Source organism: Protomyctophum bolini (genome assembly GCF_963924005.1).
Source record: "Protomyctophum bolini genome assembly, chromosome: 16".
NCBI lineage: Eukaryota > Metazoa > Chordata > Actinopteri > Myctophiformes > Myctophidae > Protomyctophum > Protomyctophum bolini.
The window spans coordinates 5,748,251-5,770,322 of record NC_137877.1 but is presented as its reverse complement, the minus strand read 5'-3'; the positions used below and the strand labels follow the sequence as shown (position 1 = coordinate 5,770,322).

At 43.4% G+C, this 22,072-nt stretch overlaps 1 protein-coding gene across 2 annotated transcripts; it reads right to left on the bottom strand.

Annotated features, from left to right (window-relative positions):
- Window positions 1-236: 236 nt before the first annotated feature.
- On the bottom strand, window positions 237-21,665 carry rev1 (REV1 DNA directed polymerase). 2 transcript variants are annotated; one of them, XM_080786251.1, is made up of 22 exons: window positions 21,386-21,665; window positions 19,728-19,803; window positions 18,573-18,705; window positions 16,636-16,804; window positions 13,309-14,103; window positions 12,318-13,183; window positions 10,238-10,336; window positions 9,955-10,071; window positions 8,969-9,098; window positions 8,450-8,578; window positions 8,126-8,280; window positions 7,577-7,696; window positions 6,870-7,090; window positions 6,564-6,736; window positions 6,227-6,459; window positions 5,476-5,681; window positions 5,086-5,364; window positions 4,599-4,704; window positions 3,941-4,140; window positions 3,141-3,291; window positions 2,887-2,989; window positions 237-2,210 (listed from the first exon to the last, which is right to left on the bottom strand). In XM_080786251.1, the coding sequence occupies exons 2-22, from the start codon at window positions 19,791-19,793 to the stop codon at window positions 2,099-2,101; spliced, it is 4,563 nt and encodes a 1,520-aa protein (XP_080642377.1). In that variant the 5' UTR covers window positions 19,794-19,803; window positions 21,386-21,665; the 3' UTR covers window positions 237-2,098. The 2 variants fall into 2 exon arrangements, with proteins under 2 accessions (XP_080642377.1, XP_080642378.1); XM_080786252.1 differs by having other exon boundaries at window positions 5,476-5,675.
- Between the last annotated feature and the right edge of the window lie 407 nt (window positions 21,666-22,072).

Genomic DNA, 22,072 nt, shown 5'->3' with positions numbered 1-22,072 from the left:
AGACCGGTAGGCCATTTTTAGCTGAAGCAAAAAGTGTTTTTTATTAATAGTCTAAATTTTAAAAAGTATTAGTAATAATAGTGGAGAAAAAAGTAGAATATTTGCCTTTGAGGTGTAGTAGAGTGCAAGTATAATAAAAAAAAAGAAAATACATCAAAATTATGCTGATTGGTACTTGAGTGAACATTCTACCACTGCTCACAATAGATGGGGCTCAAACATCAACACATTTAAAGCAGAGTTTAAAGTTTATTATCAAGATTTAGAAAACATACAAATGATGTCACAGCTTCAGGTCTTCAGGCACAGGCCAGTTGTGATAGGACAATACTGACCAATTTGAACCCTGGCCATTCCCTTTTTGAAAAGACATGGCAGGTGAGGAGAAGCGAGCTCTTGAAAGTCGAGTCTGCTGTGGTTTGAAGTTACATTCATTTGACCAGTATTCAAAATGTCTTACATTGAATGACCGTGTTCCCATACATGGATATTATTTTTGAACAACTCATGTCACACATCATCCTTGCCTATGATGCACGATTTATTGACTTATATGATGAGGTCACAAAAAGAGTTTTATGTCCGTTATGAGTATTTGGCTTCTTGTCCTTGTTACCATTCAGCCATCTTTACATTACAAGTATGACAATGATGATGATGAGGGCATCTCTCTGGCATTATTTACACAGGAACAAGAAAGTAGGTCGATCTTTTGTTCCCGTGTAAAAATAAGAAAACAGTCCATTTGATTTATGCGACAGGTAACAAGGTGGGAAAAGCCACTATAGAATAGCGAGATCCATTCCAGACATTGTTACATGCCATAAGAGGGGGCATCCATCCCACTATGTGGGACAATCATGAAATGCATAGGTTTATCCTTGATTGCCAATTTTCCATAACTCCTCTCCACACCTCCAATCAGAGTGCTTGTTATGATAAATCAACAAACAACCCCCTGGTTATGTGTTAAGTGCTTTGGCCAGCTTCTAAATTGCCATGTTTGCACACTCACTGATCATGAAACAGTTAAGGAGCGAATAGATTTAGAAGTAAAGACAGTTACTAAGAATACACTATTCGTAAACAATACAAGAGGAAAAAAACCTCTACATACACTTCCTTTTTTAAACTTTTAACAAGAAGGATTTGGAAACCTTATTTACATGCTATAACAACAAAGTTTGGCACTTTTTTTGCAGGAGATACAAGGAAAATCACAACAGTTACTCAGCAGACCATAATGTGTCTGCTTCTTGGATAATTCACCGTCCAATATTGTAGCATGATGAAAAACAGAAAATGAATTCATATGTTGTACTTTCCATTTCCACATAATTTCCTGGTTGGTGTACAATACAAAGGGTGGATCATTCAAAGCTGGGCATTGCAAGGAGAAAACCAAATTGCCCATGATCCTTGTGAAAATCCCCATCCCCCCCGTGGCAGAGATATTTAAGCGTTTAAAGACTCTGGCATGGCTAAATAAAATCAAAATGCAATATGCATGAAAAATATTGTATGATTCTAAAATTGATTCCATGCATCATTTACTGTATGTAGTAATTAAGTTGAATGTTTTTTTTGCAATGTTGCTAATATGCACATTTCTGATTGTTGATGCCGGTTGATGGGATTATTAGGAGGAAGGTTCCAGCCCTTCTTCTTATGCTGCGTGATTTGTCCCTCGGAGAGAGTAGAGTGAATGGGAAAGAAAATACTAATCCTCCTGTCCATATCCTATAGTGACGGAGTCGTACTGTCATAATCGTATAGAAATAAATGGTCATATTGTCTGTCCTTTAGAACAATTAGTAGTCTTACTGTAGCCAAATGTTCTGTGATATCACAGTGAGAAGGAGGAGGTCCGAGATCTCCGTAACCACAGAACTCTTTCTTGCTGATGTAGTCATCGTAGAAAAACATCTTTTTCAGTGTCATAATACCTCCATTGACGGGACCAACTGGTACCAGTGGCAGAACAAATAGTGATGATGTCATGGGGAATAAAAGGCTAATTTATCCCCCCCCCCCCCCCCGTAGTACGACCGAGGATAAATTAAGCTTAAAGTGAAATCATGATGGGACTTCTCTTCTTTTACATGACCTTCAGGGTGCTACCGTACGTTTGCTGCACGACCACCTGCACATTGTCCAGGATGAAGTCAAAAGCCATGCTCCATACAGACTCTATCGACTCCTGCATGAGCCTGGAAAACAGAAATAAGTGTCGTTAAGACCAGGGTGATTTGTGTCACAGTAACAACTCCATTGACAAGTAAAAAGAAAATAAATGTAATGAATCAAATACAGGCATAAGATGTGCACACAATCTGTGCACATCGGCCACACGCACACACCTATACTTAGCCGCAATTTGCAACTACAGATTTTTTTAATAATGGGATGAATCTAGAGTTGCAATACCCTCCATTGAATCCCCACTCATTCAATTTGAGTTTGCGATCTGCTTGTTGTAAACGACGTTAAACTCACCAACATTACAGCTCTAGGCAGAGCTGCATTTTTCTAAGACAGATTTTGCGCTCTCATTAGAAGGCGGGTGTAAGTGCCATCCAACCGATTCTCTGGTTTCTTTCAAAGTGTCCATGTCTCAGAGCCATAGAGTAGAATCGGCTCAACGGTCGTCCTAAATATTTTTTACTTTTAACATCTTACTAAGCTGGGATGACCAGATCTTATGCATGTCATTGCAGGCTGACCAGGCCATACCCTCCCTAGTTTGAAAGTCCTTTTGGGAAGAAGATGAATATGAACCATACTGGTATAATACTAATATAATACTGGTATAATAATGAACAACACCAACTACCTTTGGAGAAGATTAAATACTGATGTTAACAGAGTCTGGTGGACTCTACCTACCGTTTCATGTATTTGATGACCAAGTCCAGCTTCTCCAGGTCTTTATCCTCTATCAGATCAGTGCAGTATTTCACTACCTGTAGAATGTCCTCCTCCATGGGTTCTGGAGAGGAAGAGAAAGGATGCATAAAAAGACATTTACGGTAATTTAAACACACACACACACATACCCTCCCCAACATGACTCACAAACTCCATAGAAACCACATGCATTTGCATGTGGCTCCACAGTGGAGCTGTCAGTTATTTATTACCTGATATGGTAGTGACCCATTCCCTAAGGAGAGTTCTGATGTCTGTCAGGTTGTAGGCTCCGGCCAGGGCTGGAGCAGGGCGTGGGATGAATTTAGACAGAGTCTCTGGTATGTCCTGTTTCAGAGATGACGTGGAGGGACCATTTTCGACCTGGGTTAAAGGGAGTAGTGCTTTAGTCAACTTCCACATTAACTTGACTGCACTGTACCAACGTACCTTAACAGTTTTGACATGATTCTAATGCACATCATTCATTTATCTCATCTATATGTTTGGGATTTTAATGCGGCTTCTGAGCTCCATTCACATACGATACGACTGGATCATTCTGTGTGTGTGCTTGTATGGACTTCTGTCTTCAATTTTTTTGTTTAGTTAGGGGCACCTATTTGCAAAAATATATGATGATATTTCAACCTGATGGTTTTTGTTTTTCAGGTCACTTATATATTTTTGAGAGGCGCTAACCCCTCCTATATACAGGTTTTGTCTTTAGTTCAATGTTTGTTTTGTAAACACCATTGACAATGAAGGGAAAATGTACGTCATAATGTGCCTTATTACGTCATATTGTCTCTATATTGTTAATGGCGTTTAATGTTTGTGTTGGCACCGTTTGTTTTAAATCACCTAATCAACATGAGTTAGACTTTAATATATTAGCGCCCCTCACCTCACACAGGTGTGATCTTTACTATATATATCGTTACATATGGTTCATATTTGTCATGTCTTATGTTTGTATGATAACGTGTGTAATGTGTGGTAGAAGACACTACTAGACAGTAGACAGGCTCACCTTCAGTCCACCGACTGCGTCCTTGGATCTTCGACCAGGTGGTATATGTTTGACAGGGCTAATTCCTGTGTGACGCGTCTTCAAAGGGGACACTCCTTTCTTAGCAGGGCTCACAGCATTCTTTCTCTTGTTTCGCCGTTTCACACGACCAATACCAACCCCAGACTGCTTCAACTGCAATAGTGGATTCCTTTGCTCAACTGTGGGTAAAAAAAAAAAAAAAACGAAAACCATGCATCACATCACAAAGCTGCAGTACCAAAACGCTACATGAAGCCTTAACCCATTTAGACCCGAGGACGATTCTACAAATGCCTTCTAAATGCAAAAACAGTTTTCTGTGTCAATCGTTTTTATATGTCAATCGTTCTCAAACATTTTCATGTCAAGGGCCCCCAAGATTATATGTAATATGCCGCCGACCCCCATCTGAAAATATGTTGTTCCAGGGACGCTCCAGAAGCAAAGATTTGAGTTAAAATCTTTGGCTCTGAAAGAATATATATTCAAAGATTTGCGCCACATTTTCAAGATTCTTCAAAAATAGCAGACCTACACGAGCTTGTAGATCTGCTATTTTTTCAATAGCTAAAGCATAACATAATGCTTGAAACACCAAAAGGGGGATTTAAACTCTCTGGTCTCTAGTAGCACTTACCCATCTTCCCCTGGGGATGGACTTGGACATTCTGTCTGCGGTTGTATGCAGAGCGCAGCTCTTCCTGAAGCTCCTTGGGGAGAGCTGCAAACACGTCCGGGTCAACCTACAGCCAGATAACCAAGGGATTGAGTTAAAAGTTATTACACAGAATATATGTATTACATTTTAAATCCAAAAGGCTTCCAAGCCGCAATAATCTGGGGGGGGGGGGGGGGGGGGGGGGGGGGGGGGGGAGAAATGATCAGGTATAGTATTGTTTGTGTCTGGTATGAGTAGGAAACAGGCTGAAAGTGTGCAGAGATGTGGAGATGGCATTGAACACCAACAACATTTTAACTAGGAACCACAAAAAGTCTTCAGGCACTCTTCAAACATGTTAAAAAGATGAACATATTTACTTAAACTGGCATGTAAACACACCACAATGCAAGCCACCGTCAACCTTTTCATTGAGCTCGAACAGTCAAAGAGTGAAGAGTGGTACCTGGGAAAAATCAGGAAGTTCCAGTACGATGCCTGTAGAGCCCGTCTGGTTTGGGATCTGCAGAACCAGGGTGCCTACTGGTCGTGTAAACAGTGGAAGAACTGAGGTGGAGGGCGGAGGAGGTGGAGGAGAGGTCGGATGAGGAAGTGCACGGGAGGTGTGTGGACTGGGGGAACGCCGGTGCAGGGCACTGCTGGCCATTCCTTCTCGGTGAGTCCACGACTGCTCCACTTGCTCCCTCAGCTCTGCGGGCAAGGCCTCCAACACCGAACGGTCCACCTGTCAGACAGTCATATGACGTGTAGAAGTCAATGACTTCTAACAATGACTCACAATTATACTTTCAAAACCATTGACGTGTCGTGGGGGCTTATTTGAAGATTCTTATACCTGTGAGGGGGAAGGAACTTCAATGCTCAAGTTGAAACGGGACCGTGTACGGTGTGGCGTCTGCGCTGCAGGTGGTTCCTTGCTTGTCCCGGGGATTGGCTCAGAAGGGGGCGGAGAACGGGGACAGGCGCCTGCCGACGGGGCTGCGGTGGAGGATGTTTGTTCCTGATTTGTGGTGGTGGTGGTGGTGTCGGCAGCGGCTGCAGCTGTAAATGTTTGGTATTGGGATTCCAATAAGTCAGAGACAAAATACACATGACAGTACGCAGACAAGAGCTACACTGGTATAATATACGGTAACAAGACTACTCGCCCCGTTTCTGTTTTCCTCACAGAATTTTCCCCAGTGAGGGGTGGGAGAGGCTGGACAGCAGACGGCTGGACTTTGAATTTCTCTAACTATAAACTTTCATGACAGCAGAACAGCCTAAGTACAAATATAATTTATGAAAAGCTACTACAGTGAAGTCTGTTCACAGAAGTTGTTGTAGGATATGTGGGGATTATCTGACGAGGTACCATTTGAGGGGGCAAAACCTTACATATACTAAATAATACTAAATTGTTTATACTAGGTTCAATATGTGTCAAATAATATAGCCTTTCCACAGCAGTATCTTTTTATATTTTTACAAAAAGAATACAAACAGCCAATAGCATATTACAAATTTATCCCCCTCACTGGGGAAAATTCCGGGAGGAAAAACGGGCAAGCACCGGGGCGAGTAGTCCAGTATTCTAATATACAGACCTGTATTCTTGGACTGGACAGTGGTTTTCTGCCCTAGCAGCAACATGTCTTTGATGGAGCGTTTGGGGGGTCCCGTGGGGTCCTGAGCGACAGAGTGAGTTCCTTCGAGGACCTGCATCTGGATGCCCACTCCCCTCAGATCCGGAGCCTGCAGCTTCATGGCATGGAACAGCTTGATGACGGCCGAAGCGATGAGCTGACTGCTGTCAGTGGGCTGGGCCAGTGTCACACTCCTGACACGGATTAAAGGAGACGACATGGTCGATGACATGCAGACAAGACGCCAGACGGTGGTCTTTGTAATAATTTGAGGTGATACGATGTTTTTTCGTTTTACCTGGCTTGGTTGTCACATATGCCATGACCACCGTATTTGGCCGGCTCCAAGGGGGCTCCCGCCTTGCGAGTCATGACCTTCAGGGTCACTTTGCGGCCCCGTAGGCCCGCCTCCTGGAGACGCTTTTGAACCTCCGTGGACAGGTTGGTCATGAAACGTTCGGCCTCGTCATTCTGCTCGGAAAAACCAAATTGAAAAAGTGTTAAAAAAAAGAAGAAAAGAAAAGTGTTAAAAACAGACTAGATGGGGAAACTAGAAGAGATTAATGGTGAACGGGGAAAAAAAGTAATAGAGAGTTAATCGAACCCCTGTGAAGCGGATGTTGTAGTTCATTTCTGCCGAGACGGACTTCCTTTCTTTCTCGTAGCGGACCGGTCGGTCATCCAAGCCCCTGCAGAAGCGGTAGAGTGTTTTCCCGGTGCGGGGTCCAAACGCCTTTTGCAGCTGAGAGAGAGTCACCTGCTGGAGGTCACTGCAAGATTTCACGCCCATAGCAGCCAACTTTCTACCCATAACAGGCCCCACACCTAGAACAAGAGGCAAATAGTGTCAATTAATATGTCTTTTGTATTAACAAAACAATATGACCTAAAGGAGAATTCCATGCTAGAAGGCTTTCTTACCTTTTGTTGCAGTCGTTAGGTCCGCACCAAAGAGGTCCAGGTGTTATTTTGTGCAAAAGCGCATTATTGGCTATTTCCCCTACCATAAGCCCTCAATGATTTGAATTGAATTGAATGGGGCTATGGGGTGCTAATTCACTTATTTCCATCACTCAGAAATCAAGCGGCACACTTTACAACTTATTTCAATGGAAATAAGTGAATTAGCACAAAAACCAACCCCCATTGAGGGCTTATGGTAGGAGAAATAGCCAATAATGCACTTCTGCACCTCTTTGGTGGGGACGTGACAACTACAAATAAACGGTAAGAAAGACTTCTAGCATGGAATTCTCCTTTAATTGTACTGTATTCGTGGGGAATGACCAGCAGGTGGTGTCGTTTTCCTACCTGGCAGGCTGGTCACAGACAAGTCCCTGATAAAATCATCCACTTCCTCCGACTTCAGGAAGTACTGCCCGTCTGGCTTGGCCTTTCGAGTCGCCAACCGCGCCAACAGGATGTTGGACCCTGGTAAAGGTTGAAATGCCATAATTGGTTTCCTATAGGATTTTGATGGATTTGTATCGAGACAATTACAGGTCCTGGAGGTATATAGCCTGGTTAATAAACCAGACCGAATCAGCCGTTGGCAAAAAAAGATTGCCTGCCGGCGGATTATGGTCTGGAGAGGCTCAATTGTACGCCCATTTCCTACACCAGAGAAATGGGGCGGCCAATCGGGACACGATATGCAATATAGGCGGGCTTTGGTACAGTGACTTTCAATGCTTGAGACCTTTGACTGACAGTAGCTCTGACCAATTGCGTCAAAGAGAAAATGTTTCAACCCGCAGCCCTGGAAATGAAATCCAAGCTGAGCCTCCCCAGACTAATATCCCGCGGTCCGTGCGATATTAGTCTGGTTTATTAACCAGGCTAGGAGGTATACCCACTCACCCATGCCCACCGAGGCAGAGCAACCCGTCTTCTCCTTGATGTCCGTTCTGATGGCTCTGGCCAGCTCTTCTGGCCCCACGCCCAACTCAGACAGCGAGGAGGCGCCATCTATCAACACCTCGTCACAGCTCAGTGCCTCAATGTCATATGTATAACTGCAAAAGGAAGAGTGGTTTGATTCGTATACAATGTGTGGCACAGGAAAAGGACAGAATGGAGAAGACCAGTGGTAACATATCAATTTGTAAATCGGAGACTGTACAAATTTGTTAACGTCTGATTTAAATTAACAGTGCCAGATTAAAAAAAAGGAGGAAGTCTTACCTGGCTAGGATTTCATACATAGTGAGAGCCACGTCTTTGTAAGCCTCAAAATCATATGGGACGGACTGTAGGGTCGGACACAGTTGTTTGGCCTTGCCAAAGAGCATACCATTCTTCACCCCCGCCTGCCTGAGAGATGCAAATCAACCAGACATCAACGATCCCAGTATCGCAAACGACTTATAAATGTAGATAAAAAGAGAGAGGATCCAGGCACTCATAAAGTTAAAAACGAGGAACGCCTTTATTGAATTAAAAGGGCAACTGCCAACATGTTTCGACCAACACGGCCTTCATCGGGGCAAGAATGCCCTTCTGTCATTCTTGCCCGGTTGAAGACCTTGTTGGTCCAAAGTGCCTGGATCTTTTTATCTAGGTCTTGATCCCGTTTTGGATCCACCTTTCGCTATCTCCGTTGAGCACCTGGTCAGTTCCTCTTCGACTTATAAATGTGTTTAAAATGTACAAGATCAGGAAAAAAATGGTGGATAATCATTTGTTTCTGTTCTTCTATATTACCTGGCCTCATAGCTGCAGGATGCAATCTCTGCCATGGAGGGTGTAGTGACATCCTGGTTGTCCACTCCGTTGGTGTGGACACCGGGACTCTCTGGTGGCAGTGCTTCCTCTAGGTCCCCATCGTGACTCTCTGAACACGCAGAACAAGAACAAGGGTGCGTTCAGTATAGACAAAACATGAGAAGGAGCTCAGGTTTGACCCTGCCAATAAATGACTGCCTGCCTAAATATGTCCCAAACCGCCCCCCTAAGGTCTTCCACTGCTGGCCTGCTCGCTTTGCCTAAAAAAATGGCAACTAAAAAAATATGGGGAAGCAGCTTTTTGCTTCTATGGGCCGACGGCATGGAACAAACTCGTACACTGTACCTTCGTCAGGCAGCCTCTGTAGACATTTTTAAAGCACAGCTCAAGACCCACTTCTACACCCTTGCTTTTAATTGATCTTTTATTTTTTGTTATTCATGTCCTCACTGTATTGCATTACTGCTTGTTTTTTAATGTTTATGCCTGGCTTTTCTTTTCTTTTTTTCTCCATTGCTCTGTAAAGCACTTGTCCGTTGTCATAGCACCCGTTTTAACCGTCTGTCGGTGTCGCACATGGAGATCTGTGTATGTGCCCGTGTCTGAAAACAGCAAAGTGACTGTGAAAAGTGGACTGGTTATGTAATAAAATAGTAAATCTGCTATTTTTCTAAAATCGCGAAAATATGGCACAAATCTTTGAATATATATACTTTAGAGCGAACGTTTTAAACTCATATCTGCTTCTGGGGAGGTCCCTGGAACAACATATTTTCAGGCGGCCAATTACATGTATATTTTTGGGTGGCCCTTGACATGAAAATGTTTGAGAACGACTGAAACATAGAAACATGGCTTTTTCAGAAAACCGTCGGGATTTAGCAGACATTTTGTAGAATCGTCCTCGGGTCTAAAAATGGGTTAAGTGTGAAATGGGTTACAGGGTACGACGGACGTCCCTCACCAGAATGAGCAAGAGATCGCTTCCTTTGGTAGTGCTGCTGCTCCAGCTGAGGATCAGCCCCGGGTCTGAGGGCCACACGACCCGGCCCGCGGTTACTGGTCACAGCTACTGGTTTCCCTGCAAGAATGACCAGGAAAATGCATGTATTAGGAACGCATTTGGTTTGATTGGATGTTTATGCGTAGTATAATAGTGCCATGATGAGAATGTGTTGGTTCTAGACACACACACACACACACACACACACACACACACACACACACACAGTAGATAGTCCCCTTGCCTTTTAGCTCTGGTCGATGTCTGATCCCCACAGACACAAAAAAGCAGTCCATGTCCACATGAAGAATGCAGGTCTTAACCCTTAGAGATGCCAACGTGCCTAACACAAATACACACAAAGCATAATATAGAGGAAGAAATTGTCAGTATGCAATTAATAGTACATTAATGAGATTAAGATTTGTCTGTTTCGAAATGCTAATCGCAAAAGAACACAAATACTGGTTTTGATGTGCACTGGCGAATCGGAGGTGTTCACATGAGCTACATTCCAATACCCAACATCTCGGCCACTCGCTCACTCACACTCGGTCACTCCATTTCACTGTTACATTGAAATGGGTGACCTGATGAAATATATGACGAGTGGACGTCGCATAAACGCCAGTGTCCGAACATAAATCATTGCGGTTTGTTTAGCAGAGTTCAACCTAGCGGTATTTACAATTTACAATTTACAATTTAGGCATTTAGCAGACGCTCTTAATCCAGAGCGACTTACATTAAGCACCAGTATTTAGGGCACCTATTTAAATAAATAAAAACTCCATATACGTTATGTGAACCACAAGATGGTCACATATTTCGGCAGGTCACCACTTTCCCCGTAACACTGCCATGCTGGAGTGATCGAGTGTGAGTTAGTAGTTAAGACTCATCACTTTCCTTCCTGAAACAGTTCTGACAGGGTTTCTTTTTCTGCCCGAAAAACAATAAAAAGGCAATGCCAATAGTTCTAAGCAAACACGTTTTCATGTATGGTCCCATCAAATATATTGATGTCAAGTTTTTTTTTAGGACCATGGTGAAATAGAAAACACATTTATTGTGCAATGAAAATATTTTAGGAACACAATGGCACCACAGAATAGGTACCGTAGTTATTCTGCAATGCTGCTTGCAATCAAACTGTAAATCACAAAATCCTATTTGTCATAATCATGCAACGATCCAGAATACAGCAGCGATATGCATACATTACATTCATTGTCTTCTCAACCTAAATTACAGAAGATGCATTGCCTGCATGTCGACATCAACATTACTAGGCCATCAATGAGATAGAATTCTCCCACGGCAGATCAAAGGGAGTTGTGGGGGTTGGTAAGACATGAGTAAATTTAAATCATTGTTGAGAACGGACTATGCTCTCTCTCAGTGATTCTCAACCAGAGTCTGTTGTCTCTCTCTCTCTCTCTCTGTTATATTATTCTTATATATATTTTCATATATTAATTAGAATTATCCCCTTCAGGACGGGGAACCCTTACCGAGTGCCACGCTACGGACTTGTAGATCTGCTATTTTTGAAAAATCGCAAGATGTGGCGCAAATCTTTCAATGTATATTCTTTCGGAGCAAACGTTTTTAACTCAAGTCTTTGCTTCTGGGGGGGGGGGGGGGGGGTCCCTGGAACAGCATATTTTCAGATGGGGGTCGGCGGCCAATTACATACATTTTTGGGGGTCCTCGACATGAAAATGTTTGAGAACAGACATAGAAATATGGATTTTTCAAGAAAACTGTCAGGATTTAGATTTTGGTCTAACTCTAATTTGCCTCCTGTGTGAATATGATGGGATAGGTTAGGTGTACGCTACTGTATTTCAACTTAACCCATTCTGGACAGGAACCCGTTTTGGTGTTTTAAGCATTATGTTATACTTTAGCTATTGAAAAATAGCAGATCTACAAGCTCATAGCACGCCACCGAGTGTCGCGCTACGAGCTTGTAGGTCTGCTATTTTTGAAAAATCGTGGAGAGCCAAATACTGGCAATAGTGGTACTTGGTGGAAAAAAGGAGGAGAACCACTGCTCTCTCATATCAGTAGTGCTGATTACACCCGTGACAGCCACAGAGTGGCTACATTATGTGTGTTTTGAATCCATCCAATGACATGTTTACTAGAGCCCGCAAACAGACTTTATGAACACCACAGCACATGCTGTTCAAAGATAAAGGCACTCATTAAAAGAGTGAAGAACAAGTCGCGGCCCGACTTCTTGAGTGTGGAAGAGAACCGATCTATAGGGAAAAAGCAATACTAATCCACACAACTGCCGTCCGTGCCTTTCCTACCTTGGCTCTCGGCCGCAAATGTCTTCAGTCGATCTTTGCCGGGAAAGGTGGCTCTCCCTGCGGTCCGCCGTCTGCTGTGTAGTTCATTAACGTACTCTGAGAAACCGATTCTCCATGTGGAGATCTGGTGGTAGCGCGAGTGCGAGTAGTACTCTGAGATAATGCCGCCCGACGTCTGCGCCGCCATCTGTTCCACAGACGACACGACGCTTTTGTCAGCGGGAGCATCGGATGGACAGGTACTGGCCGATAAGTCGTTTGTTTTTGGCGAGGTGGAGTTTGATGAAAAGGCATTGTGGTGGTGGTGACCTCCGTTCAACCGAACAACAGCAGAGGACGAAAGGGAGGCAGAGGAGGAGGAGGAATGCGTCTTTCCAGGGGTGGTGGTGGAGGAGTCTGACTGACTTGGCGGCTGAGGAGGGCAGGGATGAGGTGGCGACGGTGGGTGGGAGGCTTTGGTGGCGATGGCCTCCTGGTATGTAGGCGGCGGGGGTTTGGCTCTCTGTTCACCGGCTACCTGCGAGTTGGCCAAGGGCGGAGGAACGAAGGAAGGGTCAGACGACTGCCTCGGAGGGCTGTGGGGGAAAATGTACGGGTCTGGTTTGGACTGGTGGTGCACTGGGGGGGGGCTCGTGGGTCTATACTCTGGGCTCTTGAGTCGACACCGGGGCCTGTCCTTGTCGCAAGTGTTTTGATCAGGACTGGGGGAAAGATCCAGAGGCTTTAAGGCACCATTGACGGGGTGAGTATGTCCATTGGTTAGGGGCGTTTCCTCAGAGGGATCTTCACTTCTACATTGTTGCACTCCGTTCATTTTAGAGTGGAGTGTCAAGTCTAAAGAGGTCAGAGATCCATGTGATCCATTTCTGTGAAACAGAAAGAGAGAGAGAAGAGGGATCAACGAGAGAAACAAATGCAAGATTTGTGTCTTGATTATAGTGACAAAACACACTGGCAACGTTGTACAGAAGACATTTAAAAGGAAACTCACAATTTTGTGTCCCGTTCCCTGTAGCTATGCTGGAGGGAATTGAAGGACAAGGTGGTCTGAGGTGGTGTGTGGCTTGCTTTGCACTGGAGACTGGGGTTAGAGGGCATGATACTCGACTTTGTGTGACTGTAAGGTGGGGGTGGCCGGACGCAGTTCAACATAGTGCTTGGTTTAGAGACGGGGTGTGATGCACTCGAGTGCTTCGGGTGTGCACTGTTGTGCCTGGCCTGAGGGCCCTGGTGGATGGACGCCGAATGGGTCGACTGGGGACTGGGAAAGCCAGGGTGAGGGTGGAAGTTGTCTGGACGCGTCTGGCTGCAGTCGGGACCGGGGGAGTTATTCTGCCGACTGGATAAAAGCTTCTCGTGGTTGAGGACGGGGGCCTGCAGCACGCTGCCCTGTGGCGGTTGAAGGTTTGGATGGAAACTGTGCAGCGGCAGTGCATGGCTGGGTCCGGCCGTCTCATGGTTCTGATGCAGTGCATGGCTGGGTCCGGCCGTCTCATGGTTCTGATGCAGTGCATGGCTGGGTCCCGCCGTCTCATGGTTCTGATGCAGTGCATGGCTGGGTCCGGCCGTCTCATGGTTCTGACGCAGTGCATGGCTGGGTCCGGCCGTCTCATGGTTCTGACGCAGTGCATGGCTGGGTCCGGCCGTCTCATGGTTCTGATGCAGTGCATGGCTGGGTCCCGCCGTCTCGTGGTTCTGATGCACATTTGCACTGGGGAAGCTCAGGCCTTTCTGTTTGGCGTAGAGCTGGTACTGCAGGTGAGACAGGAGACGCCCAGCCTTGAGGCTGTTTTTAAAACAAAAGATGTCAAATTAAACAATTAACTGTTTAGGCATTTAGCGATTTACAGCAAGCAGGTAATACATCAAATTCATAGAAATAGTAATAAACCAATAACCTATATTATCAATATCAGTTTAAAAGTATAATATCTCTGCTGTCTGGAGGAAACCTCATAACTCCAAAATGTTCATTTTTCAGGAAATGAAACATATACATTTTTCAGGAAATTAAGAAAACCTTATATTTTTTTTTAAACAAAGCAATACAGCCTCATCAAAGTTGGTGTTGTAACTTTATATATTGTCAATTGCTTCCTTGTGAGGGGGAGAGGTGGTGGAGTTAGTTGCTTTAGCAGACATTTTGAGGGTCCAATGGAGTTTTTGTCCAAAGCACTTTTTACTACTTTCCATTAGTTCAATATTTTCACACACATACACTGTAGTGTAGATGTAAGGGGGGTTCAATAGCACTGATTGATAAAATAAATAAAAACAATCTGTACATTTAAACTATACACACTGTAGGATGCCAGGTCTGCAAATGAACCTGGCTAGTCTACATAACATGCCATCTAAATTACACTTTAGCCTTTGCATAAGCCTGCAAGGCCATCAAGGCTATAGGGCAAGAGCTACGGGTTACGGTGAAGTCTGAAGTGGTGAGCCTTCAAATTACGGTGGAAGATAGGGGGTTAGTCTGCAGTTCTAACGGCAATGGGGAGTTCGCTCCACAGTTGGGGAGCCAGAAGGAAGAAGAGTCTGGGACACGTGGAGTGCTGTCCCGGATGTTTTAGGGAAGGTTCTGACAGTTTCCTCGTGTTCGCTGATCTGAGTGAGCGGGAGGAGGTTGTAGGACTGGATCAGGCTTTGAAGATATGGGGGTGCCATAGCTTTGGTTGCTTTGTAGGCCATCATATGTTTTGTACTCTGTGCAGGCAGTAACTGGGAGCCAATGGAGGGAGCAGAAAAGGGGGGGAGATGTGACCATTTTGGCTGGTTGAAGACCAAGCATGCTGCGGAATTCTGGATCATTTGGAGGGGCTTAAGTGCACATGCCAGGAGGCCAATAAGGTGCGAGTTGCAGTAGTCAAGTTTTGATATGACTGATGTCTGAATACGGAGCTGGGTGGGCTGACTGCTGGGTGAGGAAGGGTCCGTTCCTTCGAATGAAGAATGTAAACCTTACAGGATCGAGTGGCCGCTGCAATGTGTGCCTTGAAAGAGAGCTGAATGTCCAGGGCAACACTAAAGCTGCTATAAGCAGTAATGTCAAAATTTTAATGACCTTTTTTTTTGGTATTCAGACAGCCAGCAAAACATTTTAGTCTCTGTGACACATCGAGGGGCCGCAATCTGCATTCAAAGATGTTCCTAGAAGCTTTGTCATTGGTCGAAAAAGAAAAAAACTGGTCGCAATGACTAACCAATCAGGAAGCAGACAGGCAAATCGACCAATGACAAAGCCTCTAGGAAAATCATTGAATGCAGATTGCGGCCTCTAGATGCGTCACAGAGACAACCTTTTTGGGGGAAGTTTTGACATATTATTGCTTATAGCAGCTTAAGGCCCCTTTTACAGTGGTTGGGAACTGGTTCTTAGTCCAAAATGGGAACGTTAATCATGAATTGACTGGGCAAAACCATACATATATTAAATTGTTTATAGGATCAATATACCGCTAACTAAGTAAATTCATATACGATAAACCTTCCACAGTAGTAGCTTTTTCATATATTGTTTTGCATATTATCCTAGATAGTGCCTAATTTGCATATTGAAATGTACACTTTCAGAACACTTTTACATTTTTACCTATTCAAGGCCTACTGTAGCTGAAAATTACAAAATGTGTGATAAATATGAAAAAGCTACACCTGTGGAAGGGTTATCATGTATTAATTTAATTTACTTATATTGACCCTATAAACATTTTATTTATTTATTCTGCTATATAAATATTTGAAGTTTTTCATAAAGGTCAGGATTTAGAATCGGCCTCAGTCCAAAATGGGCATTGCTGATCCATGTTTCCTGGCAGCCTGTTTGGATTTTGAGAAATTATGTGTACATTTTGAAACTTTGACGAAAGGGTGGTGCAAAAGGAAAGTCCAAAAGGTGACAAAAGTCTGTAGGGTTCATCCCCTGGGAAACATAAAAGTACATAGCAAATTCCATAGGCTTGTGTAGCCGGACAACCGGACATCACCAACCGCCTTTAGATATGTCTGGAGACATCTATATTCAATGTAGGGGATATTAGGACTACATATACTGTAGTCGTTAGGCCACCAAGCATCCCATAGGCCGGGGGTCATTTGCTCTGGAATTCTGGCTAGTTAACGACAGCTGTCAGTCAGGCCAACTGAGGATAGACTACATCTCATAGTCTGGAAGGACGCTTGCCCTGCCATCAGTTCGCCGTTGCTAGGCCAACCAGCTGACTGACAGTCTGTAACACATCTGTCTTTTGGACTGGCTCCGCTGTTGTGGACCTGCCGAAACATTTACTGTATATAACATTCAAATGTAACTAACCTGTCAGTGATCCACTCTGGCCGGACGACCTTCTCCCCCTTGAGCTCCTGAATTTTGGTGTTGGGCAAATTATTGGCAATGATGTGGGTGGTCTTGGCTCGGGAATAGTAGACGTGGTACTGGCCCCCGTGCAGCATCATCAGCCGCCGCATCTCATCGGCACTCGGTTCTATTCCGAAACGACAGGACAAACGATTAAAAAACTAAACGATCAAAAAATAGCAAGAACCAAAACAAAGTTATCCTGCTTGCTTGTCACCTAGGCCCATAAACATGATGGATAGGCCGACTAATAAGGTGGAAAGCCCATCAAGTTGAAGCCAAGGGCAGACATTCCACAGACTAAGGCTATAATCTTTCCCTGTAGAAGTGAAATCTGAAATATGGTTAAATTCATGAATCACTCTAAAACTATGGTGATTGAAGCGTCAGACTTTATGCAATACTATAAATATAAAGCAGAACCATGGCTTCTAATACAAGGTAAATCGTACATCAAACTATCACCTTTTTAATGTAAATAAGTTTATATTGTATGTAATATAAAACAGCGAGGTTCTCGCATAAGCCCCTCTGGGGTTTCTTACCTCACTAATCTGTCAACTTTCCTATGGAACTTACTGTATCATACTATGCATGTATATACTGTTGTGCAAATCAAATGTATCTAATCAAAATCAGGTTGCAAATGAACAATCTCACGCTTAAACAAATATCATCGCACAATCTTCTCCAAGGCACACTCGTGGAACATGCTGGAGGAAACAAATCACCTTCTAGATAGACACAGGGTCTGGATAATCAAGCATACATTTCAACTTACAAGAAATACACATTAACAATGTTGGCTAACTTAGCTCATTTACCAGAATGTCATGAGATTCTTTCATAGCGAACGTTTTTAACTCAAATCTTTGCTTCTGGGGGTGTCCCTGGAAAAACATATTTTCAGGTGGGGGTCCGTGGTCAAATACAGATTATTCTGGGGATCCTTGACATGAAAAAGGTTGAGCACCACTGACAGAAAACTTAGACGCCATTTTTTTAAATTGGCCTCAGTTTAATTAATGATATTTATTTTATTTTAGCACACACACACACACACACACACACACACACACACACACGTATTGAACTGCTCGTTTTTTCGAACTCTAATTCTTCTGGGATTCCATAAGGACGGAGTGATGAAGGCCTAAAATCAATAACACAGCAGTCATAGCAGGAGCATGCTGCAAGCAGACCTTCATCACGCGGTGGTTATTCTTAACCCATTCTGAACGGGGACTCATTTTGGTGTTAGCATTATGTTATGCTTTAGCCATTGAAAAATAGCAGATCTACAAGCTCATAGCGCGCCACCGAGTGGCGCGCTACGAGCTTGTAGGTCTGCTATTTTTTGAAAAGTCGAAGAACGACTGACATTTTTAGAATCTGATCACAGGTCAGAATGGGTTATAATCAGACCAGTGTGTGTCCAGTGGAAACCTCGTATGAATCTGATCTCAGGTCAGAATGGGTTAAGAGATCTTTTACATATCCAGTCTATCATGCACATACAGTAACGGCAGACAGAAAGCATGGATCAATGGGAAAGAGAGGGAGGTCAGGCGAGGGTAGAAGTGTGGGCAGCAGAGTTACAGACAAACAAACAATGAGAAAGAATGACTGAGTTGAAAGAACAAAAGCAGTGGCGCATAGTCAGAACTATAAGTCTTTAAATTCCACAGTGTACACCAACGCTTATGTCTATTAGCTGAACTTTAAATGACCTCACTGACTCTACCGTGCAGGTCTATGAATATAGATAACGGCTTTCATTAGGATGAAGGGATGATGGTGATTATATATAAAGGAAGATCCGGCTGCAAGTGCCTGCCTGATCTTTCTAAATCCAATAGATATAACAGTGTTAGAATTAGATGGAGTAGTGTTACCTGTATACCCATTGACATAGATGGACACTCCACTGAAGATGTTGGAACATGCCCCATCCTTCTGTTTTTCTCTCGGTGCGTCCAATTTAAACTGTTCGTCCAGCTTGAACACCTTGGCAGCCTTGTATCCCCCCTACAGAGACAGAAGTGGAACAAAGAGATACGGTGAAGGGGAGACTTCTAGCTTGAAAACCGCTCTGCTTACAGAACCAGTGGCCTTCAATGGCCAGTAATATGGATTATTTTAAGAAACTACATTATAAACAAATAAGTTGCAAAGAAAAACGAAAAACGTAAGTTGAACCAAAAAGGTACCAAGGCACTATAAAAAGCTTTTGGTTTTATGGCTAATGCATGGCAAAACATAAAAAATGTACCCACACGAGTACACGTTGCAGCACACGGCATTAAAAGAAATTATTCATTCAGCTATGTATGTTCACCTATGTTCATTGTTCCACAGTTTATCTGCGTAACTTTAGATTAAATAACATATGTAGCTAATAAGATGTGTACCAATTAACTTACTGAACAGAAATAATTAAACTACAACCAATCCAGTTCTTACACTCATATATATTTTTTTCTTAGTAGTATCTCTAGCTACCAAAGGACAATGACACGTACCAGTGTCGAATGAACAAAGAATGTGAAAATATACTGACTGACAGAGGGAGTGACTATTGAGCATATAAAGCATTTATTCGCTTTTGCATTACTTGTGTCCTTTTAACCCATTCTGGACGGGAACCCCTTTTGGTGTTTTAAGCATTAAGTTATACTTGCTATTGAAAAATAGCAGATCTACAAGCTCTGAGTGCCGAGCTTGTAGATCTGCCATTTTTGAAAAATCGTGAAAATGTGGCACAAATCTTTGAATATATTTATATTCTTTCAGAGCGAACATTTTAACTCAAATCTTTGCTTTTTTTGGGGGGGGGGGGGTTCCTGGAACAACATATTTTCAGATGGGGGTCGGCGGCCAATTACATATATTATATATATGTAATGATATATTATCATTGACATGAAAATGAGAACATTGAATAGAAACATTTTTTCAGACAACTGTCAGGATTTAGAAGACATTTGTAGAATCGTCCTCAGGTCTAAATGGTGTTAACAGGAACACAAAACAACAACTGAGATACCTACCCTCTCAGCCCAACCATTGTCATCACTGGCATTGGCTCTCTTCCTTTGCCATCCATCTCGACTCATACTGAGCCACCTGAAAGGATTATTGAAAATAGATTTATAATCCACTATTCTACAGGCAGAGAGAAGACTCCAGCATTAGTAATTAATACAAAACATCAAGACAGATAGAACATTATAAATCAATGTTACTGTATTGCAATTATTAATTAGCCGTTGGGGTTCAGTCCCCATGCATTCAATATATAAACCGCCAATCAATCTTCCGAATTAAAGAGTTACAACCTTTGGCATGATTATGGATGACATATCCTCCCTATTAAGAGTGTAACTGAAATCAATATCTTATCCATGGCACGGCAGATCATTTTACAATACATGGTGGCCATTCTGATCTGGTCAGGGTTGGGTGTGTGGACTATGTTTCTGAACATGCCAACAAGCCATTTCTTCCAACAGTGAGTGTGATATATACTGTACATACGTGTGTGTGTGTGTGTGTGTGTGTGTGTGTGTTATTTGCATTACAATCAGCTCTGGCATAAAGCATGAACCATGAAGGTGCATTTATAGTAGAAAGTAAGATCACAGCCCGTCAGAATAGGGACACATCATCACTGAACAAAAAACAGGAGTGCACTTCTACTGAAATATTGGACTTTAAACGGTTTCTCTTGTAAGTAAACCCACAATAATATTGTATTCTTCTTTTTCCACATTATACATGAAATGTTACTAGCCTAATTACACAAAGTGGCCCTCTTACATTTTACAGCCCAGGGTCACTGAGGGCATGTTGGACCCTGACCTGAGAATAAACAGGACTTATAGCCGAATACTATTGTAACGTTCAAGCGCGAGGAGCAGGATGCAAGGGAATTTGTTAAGACAGCAGGTCCTTACATTAAATTCAGACATATAAGAAGTATTTATTATGTTATGAAATAATTTGATCCTGAGAATAAAAGCTGTCATAAATTAATAACAATGTAATAGTTGTAGCAATATTTTACAGAAACACTAGTCCGTATATTTTAATTTACAGTAAAAGACATATAGCCTACTACTTAATTTGAACAACAGAGCTAGTTCATTAAAGTGGCTTAACTGTTCCACACATCATGATCATGGACTGGGTGTCTGCAGGTGCAAGGCACTTGGACACTTTTTATTTGTAGTTCTTTATTAACTATAACTACGATATATATAATATAACCCAAGGACAGGAGAAGAGGTCTCACCGAGCCTGACCAAGGGCAAGCCCCGGGGCAAGACAGGCTGGGTTAAAAGCCAGCAGCATGTCACTCGCTCAGTGCAAGCCAGAATTATTAAGCAGGCAACGTGTAGACACTAGACAGTTGACCACTGGCTCTGTAGATCAGGCTAAATGTGAGCTAACCGTAACGTTAGTTAATCATGTGTGTCGCAGCGCCACGACAACGAACACTGTCAATTTCCAGCAAGTGAATTATACATGGTCTTTTGTGCATTAAATAGTCTGCACAACTGCCAGACAATGAACCGGTTGCACGGATCCAAGTGTGTTGAAGTGTGAACACAATGTTAACCTAACGTTATCCGCACCATCAGCTGTAAATAAACAACAAGCCCAAAGTGTGTCGGTCGGTTCCCCCCAGCGGAAGTCACTTGCTTACCTTTTTATCCCCTCAAACAGGCTTTGCTAGCCAGACTTCTGCAGAGATCCAACAGCCTAGTATAAATGTCGTGCTGCACACGGAGCAGATCACACCATGGGCTGGCTGACGCCAAGCAGGCGATCTCAACGAAGACAGTTTAGATCGACTTCTTAACCTTGACTTTATTGAGCTACAGGCGCATTCTGCTGAAGCGTGGTCCCATTATTTTGTCATACGTCCATGGCTCTTCAAGAATTTCGCTCGCCCTCCCAATCCCTGTGCTCGGTGTGCTGCTCTCCATTTCTGGCCGCCTGATCTCTCTCTCGCTCTTTCCGACTCACACAGCCACGCACAGGGCTCCGCCTCTTGTTTTGCTCTCGGGCTTCACATCATCACGTTGTCACGGCGCCATCGTGTGGAGCGCCGAGCTCATAGATAAGAAGATCGGCTGTTTTGACGCAGAGAGCACGAAGGCATGCTTCCGTTTCTCACTTAATTCTCACATGACACTGATGACAGAGTCACAGATACTACATACTTACCTCAAAAAATCGATCGGGATAGGTTAATATTATGTTTGTGAACTGAAAACACGTTGAGGGAACAACTGGTCAGACAGTGAGTGACCTGACCAGTCTAGACCAAGGCAGGCGGCTGCTGCTGCTTCCCTGCGACAGCCTAAGCCAGCCATCAAACAGACTGTAT